Here is an 18,310-nt window from a genome sequence, read left to right on the forward strand (position 1 = left end):
GACGACAACCATAATGAAGGAATTTATTCCTCCAGTGCTGATCTTATGCGTGTTCATAGTATTACCGATGACATGCCCACAACAGAAAGCCAAGCAGAAGCGAGCACAGATGAGATCACAGGAAGTCGAGATGCCCTCGACGATTTGGTATACTATCGGTTTGGGTTCGTGGCTCCAAGCTTTCCAGTGGCTAGTCCATCTAGCACTCCGGAGATGCATCATGTATGCAAATATATGGGCCTTCTACAGGATGCCTCGATAACTCAAGGCCAGCGAGAAGACCTATGCCATTTTTTTGGCTACTTGCAGCTTGCCCATACCATTGAAGATGTGCCTGCCACTTTCTATGACATTCGACAGCCGGATGCTGATGTACATTTCCCACCTGGATTCCAAATCAGCCGGGAGCCACTGAATGGAGAGACTTGGTACATCCTGTCACCTCACCAAGAGGACGGACAGGCAGACTTCATAATTCTTTTGACAAGTGCAGCTTCTGTCCTTGAAATCCTTCACCGAAAGTGGGGTCCAGACTTCAATGACATTGCTAAAAAACTGCTAGAGAGGTGTATACCTTTCAATGCAGCAATTTGCAGTTCTCGTGAGCGATTGTCAACTCCGAAAGTCTTGCCATGTTTTAGTCGCCTTGGCTATCGACATGTCAACTACAAACCCAATCCTCTTGATTTTGCAACGTACCAGTCTCTCTGCAAAGGGTTTCTGTGTTCTCAAAGGGGCCAAGCTGCTTTGCTGGCAGGGGGCATTCTTGCGCAGATTGCAAGGGACTATATTCCGGATGACGAAGTGTATATGAGACCTTCACATGATGTATATTCATCAGGAGTGTGCTTTGTGAAAGACAGCGAATCTGGTGCTTCTTACTGGGATGATCAATTGACCGATGATGAGATCAATCTCCTCTGCGGTGTCTATATGGTAGAAACGGGTGAGTTTACTCTCCATTTTCTTATCAGCTCTGCAAATCATTACTGATATCGATTACAAGGGCATCGGGATGGCAATGATCACCAACAGACAATGTTGTCGTGGTTTCCCAAACCTGCGGCTTGGGCGACCTCAGGATTGAACGTTGGATTCTGGACTTCTGACTGCGAGTCCTGGTATCAGAAGCGCCTCCAAGAGAACATGTCTGAAAGTGCAGTACTAAGGAGTACCAATCAATGGAGGCACTCTCTATGCTTCTTGAAGCGCTCTCAGAGGGTTGCTGAAACCAACGAGAAGCTGGCCGGTGATGTGCTCGGTAACAGGCAGCGCGCAAATGAAACAAGCGTCTAGATCATCAATCTAGATACTAAATCACACACACACACACAATCACCAATGTATATAAGTTCGAGGGTGAGTACGATAGAAGCACTCGCGATGTACTTAGATTTAGATAATCTAGTGGGGTTTTGTCTGAAAACAACTTCAATTCTTCTTTCGATGTGTTTTACACAAAGTACACTAGTCTGCGATAGCGGGGTTTTATGAACTTGTTTTTGTAAGGTATAGTCAAGCAAGTTATGCTCGTTTCAACGTCGTCTAGAAGAGCTTCTAGCGGACACTTCAAATAATCAAACAACCAAAGACTCCGAGGTCTACAAAGAGTGCAAAATCACTCTACAAAGAACGCTCAGGTTCTGACTTCAAGTACAAGACTTGCAAAGAGTACACAGACTCTGGAGTTCCTTGAACTCGACGATTGTTCGAACTTAAAGTGTTCTAGGGCTTATTTTACTTCAACTAGATGAGGTCTTTTGACTTAAAGTCGACTCAGCACGTCTAGATTGCTAATCTCGGAGAGAGAGAACACGAGGCCTTTGTCTGCAGAGCAGTTCAATTAACTAGCAAGGCGCAAACGTGGGGATGGCTCTACTTCCTACTTAACTCTTCTAGATTACTGTAGTTGCCCTTATGGGTTGACTTTGGTAACTTAATTCACTTCAGTCAAGGATATGCAATAAAACCAGTGATTGATTAGGTAGCTATACAGGCTACTAGCACAAACGCGGGGGGAATGCTTTCCTGCCGTTATGCGTCTAGTCGCTGCTAATTTATACGATTTGTGTTCTAGGTATAGGAGCCCATATCTACAGTAATTATGGTACGAGCTTTGGAATTAATACAAATGGTGAGTCACTATCCTACAAGTATCGCGCCATTCCGTAGTTTCTATTCAGTTCGACGCGACTGCGCCGGGTTATTCTGTCGCCGAGGAGTGCCCTACTAGTCCGTGGGTGCTCCTTCTTCCGTCTGCAAGGCTTGCCGCACACCGTATGTATGGAATACTGCGGTATGTGCAGGATCTCGAGGATGTAACCACCGATCGCGATCGACTGCAGGTCTGAGATTATATTCTGTTGATCACTGCATGATCAAGGTCGGTCATCTCAGTACCCAACGTGGCTATTCATTCTTCCAAGGTTATTCCTTTCCTAGCCTGAGTTGATCTCGAAAGCTGATCTGTTTCTCAACTTAGCAATTTTTCTTGACAGGTTCTTTCTACTCGTCGAGGTGACGAGGCATCTAGTTCATTCCATTCTTCAACTTCTTGGTTTTTATACTTCATACAGACGAGTCCCCGAGATTTGACTGTAATAGTCTTGTTTAGGTGGGGCTTAGCTTGGCGTGTTGATGGCTGGTAGAATTGACTCTTCGAGACGTCGTTTCTAAGTCCATTCTGTACTGCCGTGCTTTCATTCTTTATGTAGTATTTAGCTACCAGCACGAAGCCTCCACTGTAGCTCTCTGTACCGCTTGTAGATTGCATAAACTGATGTAAAATCGCAAAATCTATGGGTAGCCTGATACCAGGCATATCACCGGTTTGTTTTTGAACTCTATTATTACATGGTAAATATCAATATAAATACAAGTACTTTACATTCATTGTACAATAATTATATGTGTTAACTGCATTCCTGTCTGACAGGTAATCTGGGATATACAGTGTAAGCTAAATGATGTGCTACTAGATAGCCGGCACAAATCATGTGACCTTGAATCGGCATCGAATTTCAATTGCCAACGCATGTCGGTTCTTAGCTTCATTCATCAGCGTGGTATGCAGATGAATGAAAGGTCATTATTTCAGGACATATCTCTTTCTCTGCCCCTTCTACAGTTGCCTTTTGTTTTCCCATGTGGTATGCAGGTGAATAAAGACTATTGTGCTATAGGCTGATTATGTCGTCAGCCTTATTGTTCTTCTTCCTCTTAAATGTGATGCATGGTCCAACACTCTTTCTTTCCAAACCCATTTCCTTCCTACATCTCTACTCAGCATAGTACGCTGAGTATAGTAGACGCTTTCACTTTACTTTTGGTGCTTCACCTAGCCCGGTGCTCTATTCAGCGTCATACTCTGAGATCTATTCTTCACGCAATTTTCGGTGTTCTACTTGGTGTTGCATGTCGAATATAACACCATGGGCATTCTGCTTGTCATTATGCCGTCTTGTACATGTCTTCTTTTTCCTGATGGGCATGAGCTTGAGTCCAAACAAAAATTGGTGGCTCACCTGCTCGAGTTAAAGATTTTGAAGAGGGTATTCGTTCTCCTTTCTCATCGTAACTCATGAACTGACATTGCATATACAGAACGGCAGAGATGGGTCTGCCAATCGTGAACAAGTGTCGAACATGGCCAGCGGGAATTCTCGTGTAAGATTGCCCTCGCATTTATGTACTTTGAACACTATCTTAATAATACTCTCTGTTCAGACTGCCTCCGATGAAGTTGTCCACATGGTACCTCTTGGAATGTCAAGTGATGTCCCCGAAGAGCATGGGCTGGCTGATAGGCTGGTCGCCCTTACTCTGACTGATGAGGGTCCTAATGCGAGAGATCAGTCGAGCAAGCTCTGGTCGTCACGGCGCGAGTTCCAGTCATCTCACGAAGGAGATATACCTAGTAAATTTAAAAAGGTATCTATCAACGACACTCAAAATAGCATTTCCGCTGTTGCGAACGAGGCTTTGAACCCGCTACAAACATGTTCCAACTCTTCTCCCGCCAATCCTACTTCAAAACCTATGGCACATCCATTGCGCTCGCCTAGGACATGGCAAAGACAAGCGATACCATGTTCAGCCGCGTTGGCGGCCCGTCACCCAACCCCAGCACCTCTCACTCATGCAGAGAATATCATTGAGTGCATCGAGGATGAGGCTAAGCTTCTTCTCGATAGACTTCGCTCATGGCATGAGGTGGATACCCAGGATACTAGCCAGGTCTCTGATAGGAGGGAGCAGCTGAAAGCAGTGGATCTCAATCTAAAAAATTTATGCGAATCCCTCTCTCGAGTTAAATATGGACACAAGAATGTTTTGCATGGCCGGAAAGCCGATGTTGTTAACGTACTCCGGCAGATAGACAACATTCTTCAAATATACGATGCACATCTTCCTGAGGTTGAAACACCTGTGAAACCGCTGGAGTATGATGCCGGTGAGCTGTCTCGTTACTTTTCTTTACTGTTCAAACTAAACCCGTCAAAGGTTATGTATTTGTGCACCCCTTGGAAAAGGTACGTGGACTTGTGCAGCAGCCTGGTCTGCTAGATTTCTGTTTGAAAGGTGTTAGTTGACAGTTAATTGTGATACATCAGGAGTGTCAGTTTACATCCAGCCCATATACAGTAATTCCATCAGAATGACAAAGTGGCTTAGTAAGCTTCTCAATCTGTGTCAATGATGGCATCATTAGAAAAGAGGGCAATTCTGGGAATTGAACCCGGGACCTCAAAAATAAATCCAATAATGTCACATGACTTTCTCGAGCAGACATGCTAACCACTACACCATACTGGCATTACATATATATCTTTTCATCTCTATATATACCCTCCCTCCCTTAACATTTATGACCTCATATTGATGCCCTCCCTTTGCTCCGCTCTGGTGCGCTCTTTTGCCTTTTTAGGCTCCCCAAATCAGCCCATCAATTTGGCTGGATCCAGTGGCAGTGCCGCATTTTTAATACCCAAAATAGGGGCTATTTTCCGGTCAAAATAGCTATTGGGCTATTCTCAGGCTACTGGCTGGGCCAGGGGATGGCACTATAATCTGTATAGACATAAACAACATAAAATAGAGCCCTCTAATGATGCATAGGAGCCCTGGATAGTGGGATAAAAGGGTAATATAATGAAAATCGCATAAATATTCGCTTTTGGGGGCTGCTGCATGCATTGGATCGGCTGGAGGACTTCACCAATCAATTCCCTGACCTTGAAAACACCCAAACGACCCCTCCACAGTACTTTTGGCACACTTTATTCCTGGAGATAAACGAAAATATTCGCTTTTTAGGGTGCAGCATGCTCCAGATCGCTTTGAAAACATTACCAGTCGATTCCTATGCTATAAAAAACCCTATAATACATCCTCCTTCGTAATATAGGTCCAGTATAATACAGTATAAAAGGGGGTATTAGGGGGCATACATCGCTTATTTTGTTTTTCGCACTTCGGATGGCCTGGGGAGCATCACCAATGGATTCCCTGATATTAAAAACCCCAAAAAGACTCCAGCCTTTATTTATAGGGTCTCAAAAACGACAGAAATAATGATATTACAGTTTAGGAGGAGCACATGTAATAAATCCTATTTCTGGGCTTCGGACCACTTCGGAGTTTTGTCTATTGTGTTTATTGACCTGAATAACACTCAAATGACCCCACAGGACAAAGGAAACCATCAGAAATACGTGATAAAAAGAGTAATAGGGGGATGGAGGAGACATACCTTATATTTCGCATTTCTAATAGTTAGGGAGGGTATTCTTGTTATATAACAGGCTATATATATTGTACAATGGTGTGTATGAAGCCCCATGGATATCTGAAATGTATTGAATGAGATATGAGCAGATCATTCTGTAAAACAGGGGGAGCACATCCCATATTTCGATGTTCTGCTCATTCTATGGCCTGGGGACTATCAGAATCGGATTCCTTGACCCAAAAAACAGTAGGGCCACCTATCATCCATAGGAGCCATTTTACCCAGATAACACATACAGCCATATGTAGCTACAGGACAATATAAGTAACAAATGAGAGAACATCTTGTACTTCGGAGTTTGAACATCTGAATACCATGGATGATAGGTGGCCCTACTGTTTTTTGGGTCAAGGAATCCGATTCTGATAGTCCCCAGGCCATAGAATGAGCAGAACATCGAAATATGGGATGTGCTCCCCCTGTTTTACAGAATGATCTGCTCATATCTCATTCAATACATTTCAGATATCCATGGGGCTTCATACACACCATTGTACAATATATATAGCCTGTTATATAACAAGAATACCCTCCCTAACTATTAGAAATGCGAAATATAAGGTATGTCTCCTCCATCCCCCTATTACTCTTTTTATCACGTATTTCTGATGGTTTCCTTTGTCCTGTGGGGTCATTTGAGTGTTATTCAGGTCAATAAACACAATAGACAAAACTCCGAAGTGGTCCGAAGCCCAGAAATAGGATTTATTACATGTGCTCCTCCTAAACTGTAATATCATTATTTCTGTCGTTTTTGAGACCCTATAAATAAAGGCTGGAGTCTTTTTGGGGTTTTTAATATCAGGGAATCCATTGGTGATGCTCCCCAGGCCATCCGAAGTGCGAAAAACAAAATAAGCGATGTATGCCCCCTAATACCCCCTTTTATACTGTATTATACTGGACCTATATTACGAAGGAGGATGTATTATAGGGTTTTTTATAGCATAGGAATCGACTGGTAATGTTTTCAAAGCGATCTGGAGCATGCTGCACCCTAAAAAGCGAATATTTTCGTTTATCTCCAGGAATAAAGTGTGCCAAAAGTACTGTGGAGGGGTCGTTTGGGTGTTTTCAAGGTCAGGGAATTGATTGGTGAAGTCCTCCAGCCGATCCAATGCATGCAGCAGCCCCCAAAAGCGAATATTTATGCGATTTTCATTATATTACCCTTTTATCCCACTATCCAGGGCTCCTATGCATCATTAGAGGGCTCTATTTTATGTTGTTTATGTCTATACAGATTATAGTGCCATCCCCTGGCCCAGCCAGTAGCCTGAGAATAGCCCAATAGCTATTTTGACCGGAAAATAGCCCCTATTTTGGGTATTAAAAATGCGGCACTGCCACTGGATCCAGCCAAATTGATGGGCTGATTTGGGGAGCCTAAAAAGGCAAAAGAGCGCACCAGAGCGGAGCAAAGGGAGGGCATCAATATGAGGTCATAAATGTTAAGGGAGGGAGGGTATATATAGAGATGAAAAGATATATATGTAATGCCAGTATGGTGTAGTGGTTAGCATGTCTGCTCGAGAAAGTCATGTGACATTATTGGATTTATTTTTGAGGTCCCGGGTTCAATTCCCAGAATTGCCCTCTTTTCTAATGATGCCATCATTGACACAGATTGAGAAGCTTACTAAGCCACTTTGTCATTCTGATGGAATTACTGTATATGGGCTGGATGTAAACTGACACTCCTGATGTATCACAATTAACTGTCAACTAACAGTGTTTGATGCATCAAAGTAGCAGCTAAGGTAGAGGCCATCCATTTCCATCACGTGTTATGTAAGCATTTGTCAGCAGATCACGTGAGGACAAAATCGTGAGCTTGAATAGGACACGTCTTCATTAATAGGAAATATATTACTTTCTCGCTGCCTCTCGCTCCCTTTGAGACCGTTCCCGACTCTCAACAAACTCCCTTATATCTGCAAGTATGTCCAGAGGGAGAATCCTATGTCCAGCATACTTTCTGGCAGCCCAAACTGCATCCACACCACTAAGTCCATAATAATATGCTGAAATGAAACGGGCAGAGCGATTGGCATAGCTATTTATGAGATTTAGCATAGAGATCAATATATATATAAATAGAACCCACTCACCGAATGATCTGTAAGTGCGGAACATCATCAAGGCATGCTATCATGTTTTTCTCCATTTCATCGATGTTGGTTGTCCGAGGAGAACTGCGGTAGTGGTACTTGGCTGCACCCCAGTACATCTCTATGAAGTTACATTCACAAGATGGTGTTCTTCTTTTCCGGCTGTTCTCTCTCTCCCTCTCTTCCTCTCTCACTGCCTCTTGTGCCTTTTCCAGGAAAACTGTCCAACTCCCGAGCTCCTCCTCTGTCTGAATCTCGTCAATTTCTATGAACTCATCACTGCCAGTTTCCTCATCCACCTCGAAATCTGGCAGCTGATCTCCGAGATCAAAAGACCATGTCAATGCGCCATCTTCTGGTGCATGTGAATGCTGGGAGTGATTGCTATCGCAGTGGTGAATGTCCTTGGCATGCATCACATCAGCTTCTCCAAGTTCTTCAAGGACATCTTGAATTCTGACGGAACGAGACTGGGCAGCGGCCCCACGGAGGTTCAAAATTCGTGCTCTCGTTGCTTTTGACTTCATAGGCATCGTTTTGTAGCAATTAGAGACCAAAATGACTGCGAAAAATGAGCTCGCGGCGCGTCGAACAGGTAGCTTACGTGATCACGTGACTGGACAAATTCTTCGACATCATTTTTTCGAGATGACTCCAAATGGCCGGAAAATGACTTGGGAACATTCAGAAAATGCCCTGAAATTTTTTATCTTAAATTTGTTACTGCTCTATCATTAATATATATATTAAGAAAGTAGCTTCAGGGAAATGTTCTATATACATCTCTTCATCATCCTCTGGCAGTATTTTCAGTCAGTACCCCGACGTGGTGGAAGAGATGCAGGTCGAAAAGTCAAGGAAATCTGCTTACATAACACGTGATGGAAATGGATGGCCTCTACCTTACAGGTGTGTGCAGCTTGTAATGCTGTTTGGTGTCATATGCCATGTCATTGGGGGTTTTGCAGAAGGATTTTGTAATCTCGCTATTCAGACGATGCTCTTGCTTGTGTCAGGAGCGATGGCAATGAACCTGACTAACAAGGATTCCGATGGTAATTCTATCCTTGACACAAATCAAGACACTATTCTGAACCAAATGCCATCTAGCCTTTATACTGCTTTGAAGGCAATGAATATCGATGGCTGTACCATGATGTATGCTGTATGTCCAGACTGTAACAGCTGCTACAAACCAACATATACCACTACTCTTTCATCCCATCCCTCCTATCTGACTCATTGCCAGAACATGATCCCTGGATCGTCGGGACGTTCCTCTTGCCATGCGGGTCTGCTGAAAAGTGATGGTAAACCGAGGAAGCTGTTCCTAATGGCCTCATTGGAGGATTATATTGCGCGTACTCTTGCTGACTCCCAGCTAGAAAACTTGTGCGATGCGGCTTGCGACCAAGCTCTACACTCACTTCAGCAGCCTTCCGACCTGAATCGAAACATTACAAATGTTTTTCAGGCTGAGTTCATGCGCCACTTCAAAGGCCCTGATGGTCAGAGGCTTTTCATTGATCGAGGTGATAAAGTCCACCTGGCTTTTGCACTGCAAGTGGACTTCTTCAATCCTAACAGAACAAGGAAATGGGGAAACCATGACTCGATCGGGCTTATCTCGATGGCCAATCTGAACCTTCCAGAAGAGATTCATTATCGTCCCGAACATATCTTTCTGGCTGGTATCATAGCTGGTCCTGATGAGCCTGATGTTGATACCATCTCCAACTTCATCCGGCCATTGATCGACATCTGCAAGATTGCATGGGAATGTGGCATTCACATCTCTCAAACAGCTTCCAGACCAGACGGTCGTGATGTTGAACTTGCTGTTATCTTGTCTGTGAATGATTTGCTTGCGGCTCACAAAGTATCAGGTACTGCCAGCCATGCATCACACTGGTATTGTACAGTCTGTGAAGGATATGGCATCTCGACCATGTACGATACCTGTTTCCACAAATGGTGTCATAGAGATGCTCATGAAATGCAGCATTGTGCCGAGGCATGGAGGGATGCTTTGACATCAACAGAGCGAGAAAAGCTGTTCAAGGATCATGGTGTATGCTGGTCTGAGCTGTGGAGATTGCCGTATTGGGATTCTACTCAAATGCTTGTTATCGACAGTATGCACTGTGTCTTGGAGGGTCTTGTTCATTATCATTGCCTTCATGTTTTGGAAATTGATATTAACAAGGTGGGTAAAGCGAGAAAAATGGTCCCCACTTTCGATTACCCCTGGATCAAGTATTCTTTGGACACAACCACCGATCTGCAATGCCCCATGAAGCATGATAAGGAAATCTCTCATATTGGCCACATCCACAGGATGTTGGAACTTCCACTAGGAGACGGACTGCCGCTTGAAGACAGAGACACTGTAGACATTATGGTCGAACAGCTAGGTGCAAAGTTGAAACAGAAGAATGCTTCACCCCTCAAATTTGTCTGTCGCACACTCAACTTACCAAGGACATACAGAAAGAAAGTTAAGGGCTCTTGGAAGCAAGTTGAGGTATCAGCAAAAGATGATCTCATAGATTTACTCATCGAATGGGTGCATTTTAAAATATCTTGTCCCTAATTCTGTGTTGCTGATCTCAACATTAGCGTCTTAAACAATGCATGACATTGGGCGAAATCCACAATGTACGATCTGTTGATAAGGCAACCATTGAGCACATCCAAGCAGTCATCAAGGATACTGCGACTCCATCATGGATCAATTCTGTCCCCGCTAATTATGGAGTCGCATTGGCAGGTACCATCAAGGCAGATGAATGGCGTACGCTGAGCACCATTTACCTTCCTATCGCTCTCGTTACACTATGGGGTGACGACGATGGTCATTCACTGGCAGAGGGTTCTAGATCTCTCGAAGTTCTGGACCATACCATGGCGCTCTTTCAAGCCGTGACTATTGTCTGTCGCTACACAATGAACCTTGGCCGAGCAACAACATACAGGACAATGCTGAAACATTGGGTTGATGGCCTATATTCAGTTCACCCACATACAAAGAATCATCACAAGAGACCAAACATTCACGTGGCCTTCCATCTGTACGATTTTATCCTCGCATTTGGACCTGTCATGTCTTGGTGGTGTTTTCCCTTTGAGCGGCTGATCGGGACCCTGCAGAAGACGCATACAAATAACCATGTCGGTGGTACGTGATTCCTTTCTCTTGCTTAAAGATCGATCTCAGATTAAATTAGGTGACTTGGAAAAGACAATCCTGCAGTCATTCCTGAGGGGTGCTAATCTTCGCCGCCACCTCAATAGGCCTAATTGTCCTCAGTTGATATGGCAGTTCAAGATTCTTTTTGACAAAGCTTTGCCTCCAAAGAACCAACAAGAAACAACGTTCACTGCTGATCCCCCATCGGTGAGACAATTATCGCATGCCTACTATACTTATCGCGGAGTTACATTTTCCCACCAATCAACACATCTCGGGGGAAGCCTTGTTGCATATTACCCTACAACGAAGCCACAAGATCTTGTGGTGGGATCCATTCAAGAGATCAAAACGGAAAGTGGACAAGTCTTATTCACAATCAAGCATCAAGCGCCTCTTCCTGTCACCAAATTTGATCCCTTCAAGCGCTATGTGGACTTTCCTGCTACAACATATTCTTCAAAAATGGTAGATGGCCCTTTGGATTCGATACATCCGAGTCAAATTCGGTCGCATGTTGCTCGGTACGAGTTCTCACATGAACGTGCCATTATCATTGATCTGTGCAGGGTAGGCTTTCTCATCTCACTATTTCCATGAGACTCACTCGCCTGTCGTAGGACTAATATCATTGGCAAGATTAGAGTACGCTGGCGCATTATAATATTATAATATAGTTATAACAATGTAACCTGTATTTCATTTCCGCCATCGGACACAGCGGGGGGCTGGACATAAGCTCAGCCGATATCCAGCTTATTCTGAGCATAGGCTGCATTTAAAGTACACCTAAATTTAAGATTTCAGGGCATATTTACCATTTGCAAAAATCTTCTTTGCTACCATTGTTTTCCGAGCACCTGAAATCCGGGTCAGAGTTATTGCTTTTGGTGCCAATTCTGACATCATCTATATGATAGGGTTTCGCTGCCCCTGAAATGTGATCCTGAATGAGTGATTTCGGCAAAAGTCTTGGGCTATTTTACACGTATGTTTCCGAGCGTCCCGAAAGCAGGTGTTAAACCTTCTGTTGCGGGTCTAATTTAGGCTCTCCTTGAACCTTTGATAGTATATATAGTTTAAGGAAACAAATTTATTGTTTCTAAATCTCATGTATCTACATAACAATAAAACGAGTTTAAATTTCTATATTCCCGGTGTGACGCTCATGCCAGTACAGATCTCCATTTATTCGTACAAGGACAACTGTGTCCCTGAAGGCACTATCTCTGTAGAAGTCGTGGATGATGCTTTGTGTGCTCATGTAAAGGAAACATTGGCTGCCGAAAAGCAGATCTCTGAGGAGAGTATATTCCTGTGGAAGGTACCGTCATCTCTGCTGTGATCGTTCCTATTTTTTCATGCTCCAAAAGCCACGTGAGCACCTAAATCCGATTCGTGTAGGGTCCGCTGACCTGCGGGGCCGTCTGCTGGATAACAATTGTCGACTGGATGGATTCTGTGACGAAATAATAGACACAGAATTAGTCCACGATGCGTTGCTCACGAGTGATAACCATCATCAGGCAATAATGACTGCCATTGTTGCTGACATTACTCCTATGGAACGAACAACGACATTGCGCAAGGCAAGCTTGCAGAGCAACATGATGTCCTTGAGGTGCTGGGTAAAAGTGCGTCGGTCTTCACTATCCTGAAACATGATCTGATTAATTCTGCACATGCAAAGCTCGACATCGTCTTCAAAAATGTGGTGTCATGGTATGGGCGTAATATCATGCAAAAATTCACGTAGGCACAAGTTGCATTTTTCCGGTCGCAAGTTGGTTATTAGCCACCAAGTTCGCTTGTATTGTTCCGCAAGTTAGTAATTTTTTTTCGCAAGTTTGCTATTGGTTATAGCTTTAGAATAAGTAAGGCCTGGGCTGTGATATACAAATTTCTGTCCAGTCGTCCGGACACCTGACATTGGTTATGAACCATATGAAAACTAACATTCTGGGAAGGAATATGGTACCTACGCCGTTCAGCAGGCCATGTGGTGAACCCTTGAACTCTCTAAAATGTCGTTCTCAGTACGCCCAATTGAGCTCGATCTATCGCTGTCTTGCAGTACTCCGAGCATTCAGATCTATAAGGGAGTCAGTGGACTGTCCAGACTGAGCAACTTTGAATCCAGAGATCAAACACCGAAGGGACATGTAATCTGAATTCATCATTGAATAAGCGATGGGGAAGTAGGTAAAGATGAATACGCTAGACGAATTTGGGCCATTAGTATGGCAATAGCTGAATGACTGGTGTCAAGCACCGAAATAATGTCGGCCGGTTCAGGAGCCACCTCGTCCCGCTCCAAACCCACTCCCCAGATCTTATTCAGAGATCTATGGTAACAACTGATGCTGATGAGTATATCACTATAGGAAAACACTTAACTTGCGGTGCGGGCGTGAACTTGCGCACTTAAAAGTAACCTGTGACTGGGAAAAACCTAACTTGCGTTCATCGGATTTTTTGCACGCTATTACGCCCATATCATGGCTCCATCCAAATGCGCTAAATCAACCAACTATCTCGACTACCAAGGCGGTGTCACACCAATCCTCGACGGTCGTTATGCTCTGCGGCAGACACCAATCCCTCCTCCGATCGAGCTCTATCATCGCATCTTTGCTTACTTCCAGGCTTGCAGTCGCGACGAGTCCCTGCACATTCCAGTTCACGTCGTTTAACTCACAGCAGAGCTCATGAGTGCCTCTCAAATATCAACCCAAGATTTCCCGTGTCAGGGTTCGACTAGGAATCTTTTGCTGCAACTCAACCGTCCAGTTTTAAAAAAGCTCAACCGCAACAAGACGAATTCAGCCCATATCTTGCAATTCCGACGTAGATCCCCTCCCACGGTAGCGGCTGGTGTCATATGAGAAGAAAGGGTAGAATTGGGATGGAACGGCGAAGGTTTCGTCGATAATGGGAAAAATATCGCAAGAACACCATTTAGACGATAGCGTAGGTGCGCTGTTATCCTCATGTCGATACTCCCTGAAAGAAGTGACGGTACGTGTGTCCCTGGCCGTCTAATAGTGCATATAGTCAGATTTTGCGAACTTAGAAAATAGATTCTATCGCTGCTTTTCGCGCCCATCGGAGAAGGCGAGCATTGTGATACAATGCACCGAAGTGTACGGTGGGAAAATAACGGTGATAGTCCGTCTCTCTGTTGTCAGTATGTGAAGTGCATTTTATCGTAGTAACTTGATGTTCAAGTTTTACCCGTTTCACCTATGATAGGAATTGTTTGCCTTGCATTTGGGCCCCTCTTACTTTACAGAATCATAGATGGCTATGTTTACCTCTTCGTACATCTTCTATCATACTATATTGAAACTAGAGCGGATTTCCGTTGTGTTGAACGCCGGATCCGTCGTCAAAATCCTTCTGAATTCTCGGCGTCAAGACAGCTATCCTTCAGCTGTCTTTAGGCGGCTCCTCCTGTATGTATGTCAGACTCGTAAGATCACAGAATAAAAGAAGTACTGTCGTACCTGGGACCAAAGTTGTGTGTTCTTACGTTCCCCAATGGCGATTGACGTCTGTTTCTCGTCCTTCAACTTGTGGTCATTCAACTGACCAATGAGGGCATCATACGTCTTTCCTTTCAATTCTTTTTCTTTCCATTCCTTTGACTCGAGAACCTCAATGAGTGCCTTCGTGAAAACCCCCCTGGAAACGTCCTCCTTCTTTATCTCCTTCGCCTGCTGATACCCTTGACATGCCGCCAAAAGGACATGAGACCCCATTTTAGGAACCCAGTTGTCAGATATGCGGTTCTGAAAATCCCCACATTTGGGGCCTCCCTTGTCGAATTGGAACATAGCTTCAAGTGTAGACTGCAGCCGGGTGGTATGGCGCTGTCCTACATATGGCGATGTAAGCTCATTTCTGGGGTTAGACTCGAAGGATGGATTACCGTTTGTATCCCCGGAGAGGGGTGCTTTACGCTTCTCTTCTCCGGGCTCGATGGCACCAGGTATTCCTTGTGTGATACCTGAGGAATGACAGCAGTCGAGAATGACGGTGATATGAACATCTTCAGAGATTTCGGAGAGAATGTCGTTTATCAACCGGTCGCCAATGTCGTGGATGGTCCCGTTGCCATTATTATCGGGTGTGCCGCGGTCAGAGGGGCATAGAGCCAGACTGGAACCATAGTATTGGATGGTCCCCTCGTCGTAATAATCTGAGTTAAGGTAGATTGAACCGTGTCCGGCAAAGTAGATGATAATATTGCTGATTTCCTTTTCCTTTTCCTTAAGCGTAGATAAAGCGAGAAGGGTGTTAATGATATTCTCGCGGGTGGGATCCTTGCCGATGCATTCGCCATCTTGGGGACGGAGAAGGCACTCGATGTGATTGTTCGGGACGTGTAGGGTCCCCTTCAAGTATTCCTTCATTGCATTCGCATCGGCAACACATCCGGATAATTGAGGAGTATCCAAATATCCGTCGATACCGATTAGTACCGCCCAAAATCGAGAGTCATGGTCGGGTTTTGGCTAGCATTTGAAATGCAGTGTGTCAGTACTATAGCATCGACGTTGATAACTAGGGATGTGTACATACAGACAGCTGGTCTTTGGGTGGAGTGGTTCCCATGTCGGAAAACTGGGCTTCTGTAGAACAGTTCACCGGATACTTGGAGATTTAAATACTGAGTACCTTTGTATTTGACATAGTAGGAGTGTCGTATGGAGACACAGATACGTTAATTCCAACCCCAAAGTCCACTTCCAGCGCTGCTAATCCATTTAGAGGTAGTAGAATACATTATTCTTGTGATTGATTTATCGCAAGGAAGCGCTACCGCAAAAATCGGTCGGAGAGGCTTGGGGAAGGCCATTGAATACGAATATGTATTCATATGCATTATTTCGATTCCGCCTTCCCTTTGTTCGGGAATTACCTCACAAACATGAAATGCAGAATGCTGCATAACTGTTAAGATTCGATGAGATCGTTGAATATGGTGAACTTGGTAGGTTCGTCAGATTCAGATTCATGTAAAGACAATGTATTCAGGTCTACCGTACCTTACACCATTACGGCTATACGAGTTATGGGTCAGCCATATAGAAAAAGATCCTAAGGTATGGTACGAACTTTGCTCATATGCTGTACCACATCCATGCCGTACAGAGTATACGGGGCTCATATTGGACAACAGAAATGGAGTAGGTAAGTTTTATTATTAAAATAATTTGATTTATAGCACTCACCGTGTACAAACACAATTTTAAATTTTATGTTCTTGTGCGACAACAGTCCAAATATGGCACCGTATATATGTTATCCATATCCACCGTATGTATGGGTATGGCAGAGATTCCCAGTCGTGGATCTGTCTAGTTTGAGACGCTAAGATTTGGAGATCCTAATTGGATCTTGAAAAGCTCCTGCGAACCTGCGAACCTGGATAAATTTGGCCGAAACCCACTATGACGTTAAAGGGACTTTGACAGGTAGTATGTACACTAATGATCTTCGGCCCTGAAGAATAAGAAGCTATCGTGATGCGAGGGTAGAGCGATCTAACCGGAAGTCTCCATATGAGCACAGGATCAGCAACGGGAATGTACGACCCCAGAATGACGCCGCCAATTCATTCTTTGTTGAATGTCCGGACTACTGAGAGTCGAAGGATGAGCGAAGAGGAGAGATTGATGCCCTAAAGATTCTGCTACAAATAAGATAAATTTAGATTTGATTTAGATTGCAGCCGCAACAGTGACAGACTGTTACTATGACTCACGGCTTAGAATAAAACAAACAAGGTCTTTTATCTCCATGTTGCAAGGAAGGAGCCGAATCGTTCACCACAGGCTAACCTGAGAAAGGATGGAGATATGAACGGCCCAATAGAAACCCGTAACTTATATGTTATGTTAGATAGACGCTCATTCATCCGATAGCTTGTGAAGATTTTATGCCATTCACATCACCAAAATTGTAATGGTAGAGTAGTTTAGCAGGCTCATGTACGAACTCCCTTGCTTGAAACACGGATGTGTCAAAGCCATTGAGTGACGCTTTTTTAAGTCATGAGTTATTTAGTGAAAGTGAAATAGATGAGAATATCAAGCCACTAATATAGAAAGTTGAAATTCTCAGGCTATGACTCTAGAATACAATGCAAGCCTTGTTGCGGAAAGTCTCGCCAGACCTAAGGGTGGAGACAAACAATGCCAAAACGAGGAATGCCATCGTGACCTTGAACCCAACGCCCGACGTGCTAAGCCCTCGATTTTGGGGATTCATGTCGATGAAATAGGTAAAGGAGTCGCTGCACAGTGATACACACATACACCGCCTTCGATGTACATCGCACCGGCTTTTGGATGACGATTTTATTACAGTGACAGCTAGTACAAAGACTTGGGAGGCGAAGCGACTTCCCTGCGAATTATCAGCTCCAAGGCTTCATCTCAATCCAAGCCTTGAGTATATCCTCCCCTGAATGCGCATGGAGTCCAACGCCATCCCGATCCATCCTCTCCACCATTGTAAGGCCATGGACAAAATCGAAGCTTGCTTTCGTTGTTCTACGGCTGTGCCGGTGAGGAAAAGAAAAAACTTGGGGCGCTATAGCCGAATAAGACCTGCTGTCTTCATGTTTTGAAGGAAACTATTCAGATGAAGGAGACGCGAGGTATGTGCCAAGATCTTGCATGACGCCGACTCATTGATGTATTTCTTTCACGTCCAGCAGTCCGACATATGACTATAACCATCAATTTTTTCAGCTCTTTCATTTTATCTTCTGGACAATGACACCGGCTGGAAACCCCGAATTCATTGGCATTGTTTTCACGTTGGCAAGAACTCGTACGTGATGTACCCTAAGTACACATTATACTGTACATGTATACCAGGCTTCGCTATTACGATGTTACCTACTGCAATATCTAGATTCTTCCTTTCGGCTCATCCATACAGCTCTGAGTTCTACGGTGATCTGTTCTAGAAATAACGGTTGTGATTATACTTTCAAAGATTCAAAGGCGATGTGATGGTGTTCCGAAACGCCATCGACGATCTTTCCCGTGGACGGACTTGCATTGCCCGACCCTATCCTCCTATCCTCTATTAACTGAATCACATCAACTTGTTTTCACTTCCCTTGCTATTTTTTTCTTTTCATCTGTATAAACAGGAAGTAGCACCATAGCTGTGTCGATGAGATCGGGGCGCTTAAAGAAG

General features: G+C 44.2%; 7 protein-coding genes and 2 pseudogenes across 9 annotated transcripts; 6 read left to right on the plus strand and 3 right to left on the minus strand.

Moving 5' to 3' along the window:
* Positions 1–645: 645 nt before the first annotated feature.
* Positions 646–1,224, plus strand: EV420DRAFT_1236530 (uncharacterized protein; the record flags this gene model as incomplete). Its single annotated transcript, XM_060466589.1, has 2 exons — positions 646–946; positions 1,007–1,224. Coding segments are annotated over 2 exons (519 nt in total), but the record flags the coding sequence as incomplete, so codon positions are not given.
* Positions 1,225–3,431: 2,207 nt separating this feature from the next.
* Positions 3,432–4,599, plus strand: EV420DRAFT_1643227 (uncharacterized protein; the record flags this gene model as incomplete). Its single annotated transcript, XM_060477473.1, has 5 exons — positions 3,432–3,551; positions 3,604–3,666; positions 3,727–4,453; positions 4,504–4,532; positions 4,582–4,599. The coding sequence occupies 5 exons, from the start codon at positions 3,432–3,434 to the stop codon at positions 4,597–4,599; spliced, it is 957 nt and encodes a 318-aa protein (XP_060330626.1).
* Positions 4,600–4,717: 118 nt separating this feature from the next.
* EV420DRAFT_t149 lies at positions 4,718–4,815 on the minus strand (annotated as a pseudogene). The gene has a single exon. The product of its transcript is annotated as a tRNA-OTHER (tRNA).
* Positions 4,816–7,289: 2,474 nt separating this feature from the next.
* EV420DRAFT_t148 lies at positions 7,290–7,387 on the plus strand (annotated as a pseudogene). The gene has a single exon. The product of its transcript is annotated as a tRNA-OTHER (tRNA).
* A 273-nt stretch (positions 7,388–7,660) lies between these two features.
* EV420DRAFT_1270489 (uncharacterized protein) lies at positions 7,661–8,021 on the minus strand (the record flags this gene model as incomplete). Its single annotated transcript, XM_060467572.1, has 2 exons — positions 7,661–7,847; positions 7,903–8,021. The coding sequence occupies 2 exons, from the start codon at positions 8,019–8,021 to the stop codon at positions 7,661–7,663; spliced, it is 306 nt and encodes a 101-aa protein (XP_060330627.1).
* Positions 8,022–9,823: 1,802 nt separating this feature from the next.
* Positions 9,824–10,824, plus strand: EV420DRAFT_1234129 (uncharacterized protein; the record flags this gene model as incomplete). Its single annotated transcript, XM_060466564.1, has 2 exons — positions 9,824–10,468; positions 10,522–10,824. Coding segments are annotated over 2 exons (948 nt in total), but the record flags the coding sequence as incomplete, so codon positions are not given.
* Positions 10,825–11,004: 180 nt separating this feature from the next.
* Positions 11,005–11,692, plus strand: EV420DRAFT_1270748 (uncharacterized protein; the record flags this gene model as incomplete). Its single annotated transcript, XM_060467589.1, has 2 exons — positions 11,005–11,080; positions 11,130–11,692. The coding sequence occupies 2 exons, from the start codon at positions 11,005–11,007 to the stop codon at positions 11,690–11,692; spliced, it is 639 nt and encodes a 212-aa protein (XP_060330629.1).
* A 1,898-nt stretch (positions 11,693–13,590) lies between these two features.
* On the plus strand, positions 13,591–13,785 carry EV420DRAFT_1270498 (uncharacterized protein; the record flags this gene model as incomplete). Its single annotated transcript, XM_060467574.1, has 1 exon — positions 13,591–13,785. One exon carries the CDS (start codon positions 13,591–13,593, stop codon positions 13,783–13,785), a length of 195 nt encoding a protein of 64 aa, XP_060330630.1.
* Positions 13,786–14,338: 553 nt separating this feature from the next.
* On the minus strand, positions 14,339–15,735 carry EV420DRAFT_393237 (peptidase C14, caspase domain-containing protein). The gene is made up of 5 exons (XM_060481962.1): positions 15,677–15,735; positions 15,024–15,609; positions 14,702–14,969; positions 14,599–14,646; positions 14,339–14,545 (listed from the first exon to the last, which is right to left on the minus strand). The coding sequence occupies exons 1-5, from the start codon at positions 15,707–15,709 to the stop codon at positions 14,515–14,517; spliced, it is 966 nt and encodes a 321-aa protein (XP_060330631.1). The 5' UTR covers positions 15,710–15,735; the 3' UTR covers positions 14,339–14,514.
* Between the last annotated feature and the right edge of the window lie 2,575 nt (positions 15,736–18,310).

The sequence above is a fragment of the Desarmillaria tabescens genome, assembly GCF_030435595.1.
Source record: "Desarmillaria tabescens strain CCBAS 213 chromosome Unknown EV420scaffold_18, whole genome shotgun sequence".
In the NCBI taxonomy this organism is placed as follows: Eukaryota; Fungi; Basidiomycota; class Agaricomycetes; order Agaricales; family Physalacriaceae; genus Desarmillaria; species Desarmillaria tabescens.

Excerpts from the sequence above, each read along its gene's own strand:
- EV420DRAFT_393237 (XM_060481962.1), bottom strand. The coding sequence starts at position 15,709 with ATGGGAACCACTCCACCCAAAGACCAGCTGTCT. Across the intron at positions 14,970-15,023 it reads CCTCTCCGGGGATACAAACG|GACAGCGCCATACCACCCGG; the intron begins GTAATCCATCCT and ends CGCCATATGTAG. Across the intron at positions 14,647-14,701 it reads AAAGAATTGAAAGGAAAGAC|ACGTCAATCGCCATTGGGGA; the intron begins GTATGATGCCCT and ends GACGAGAAACAG.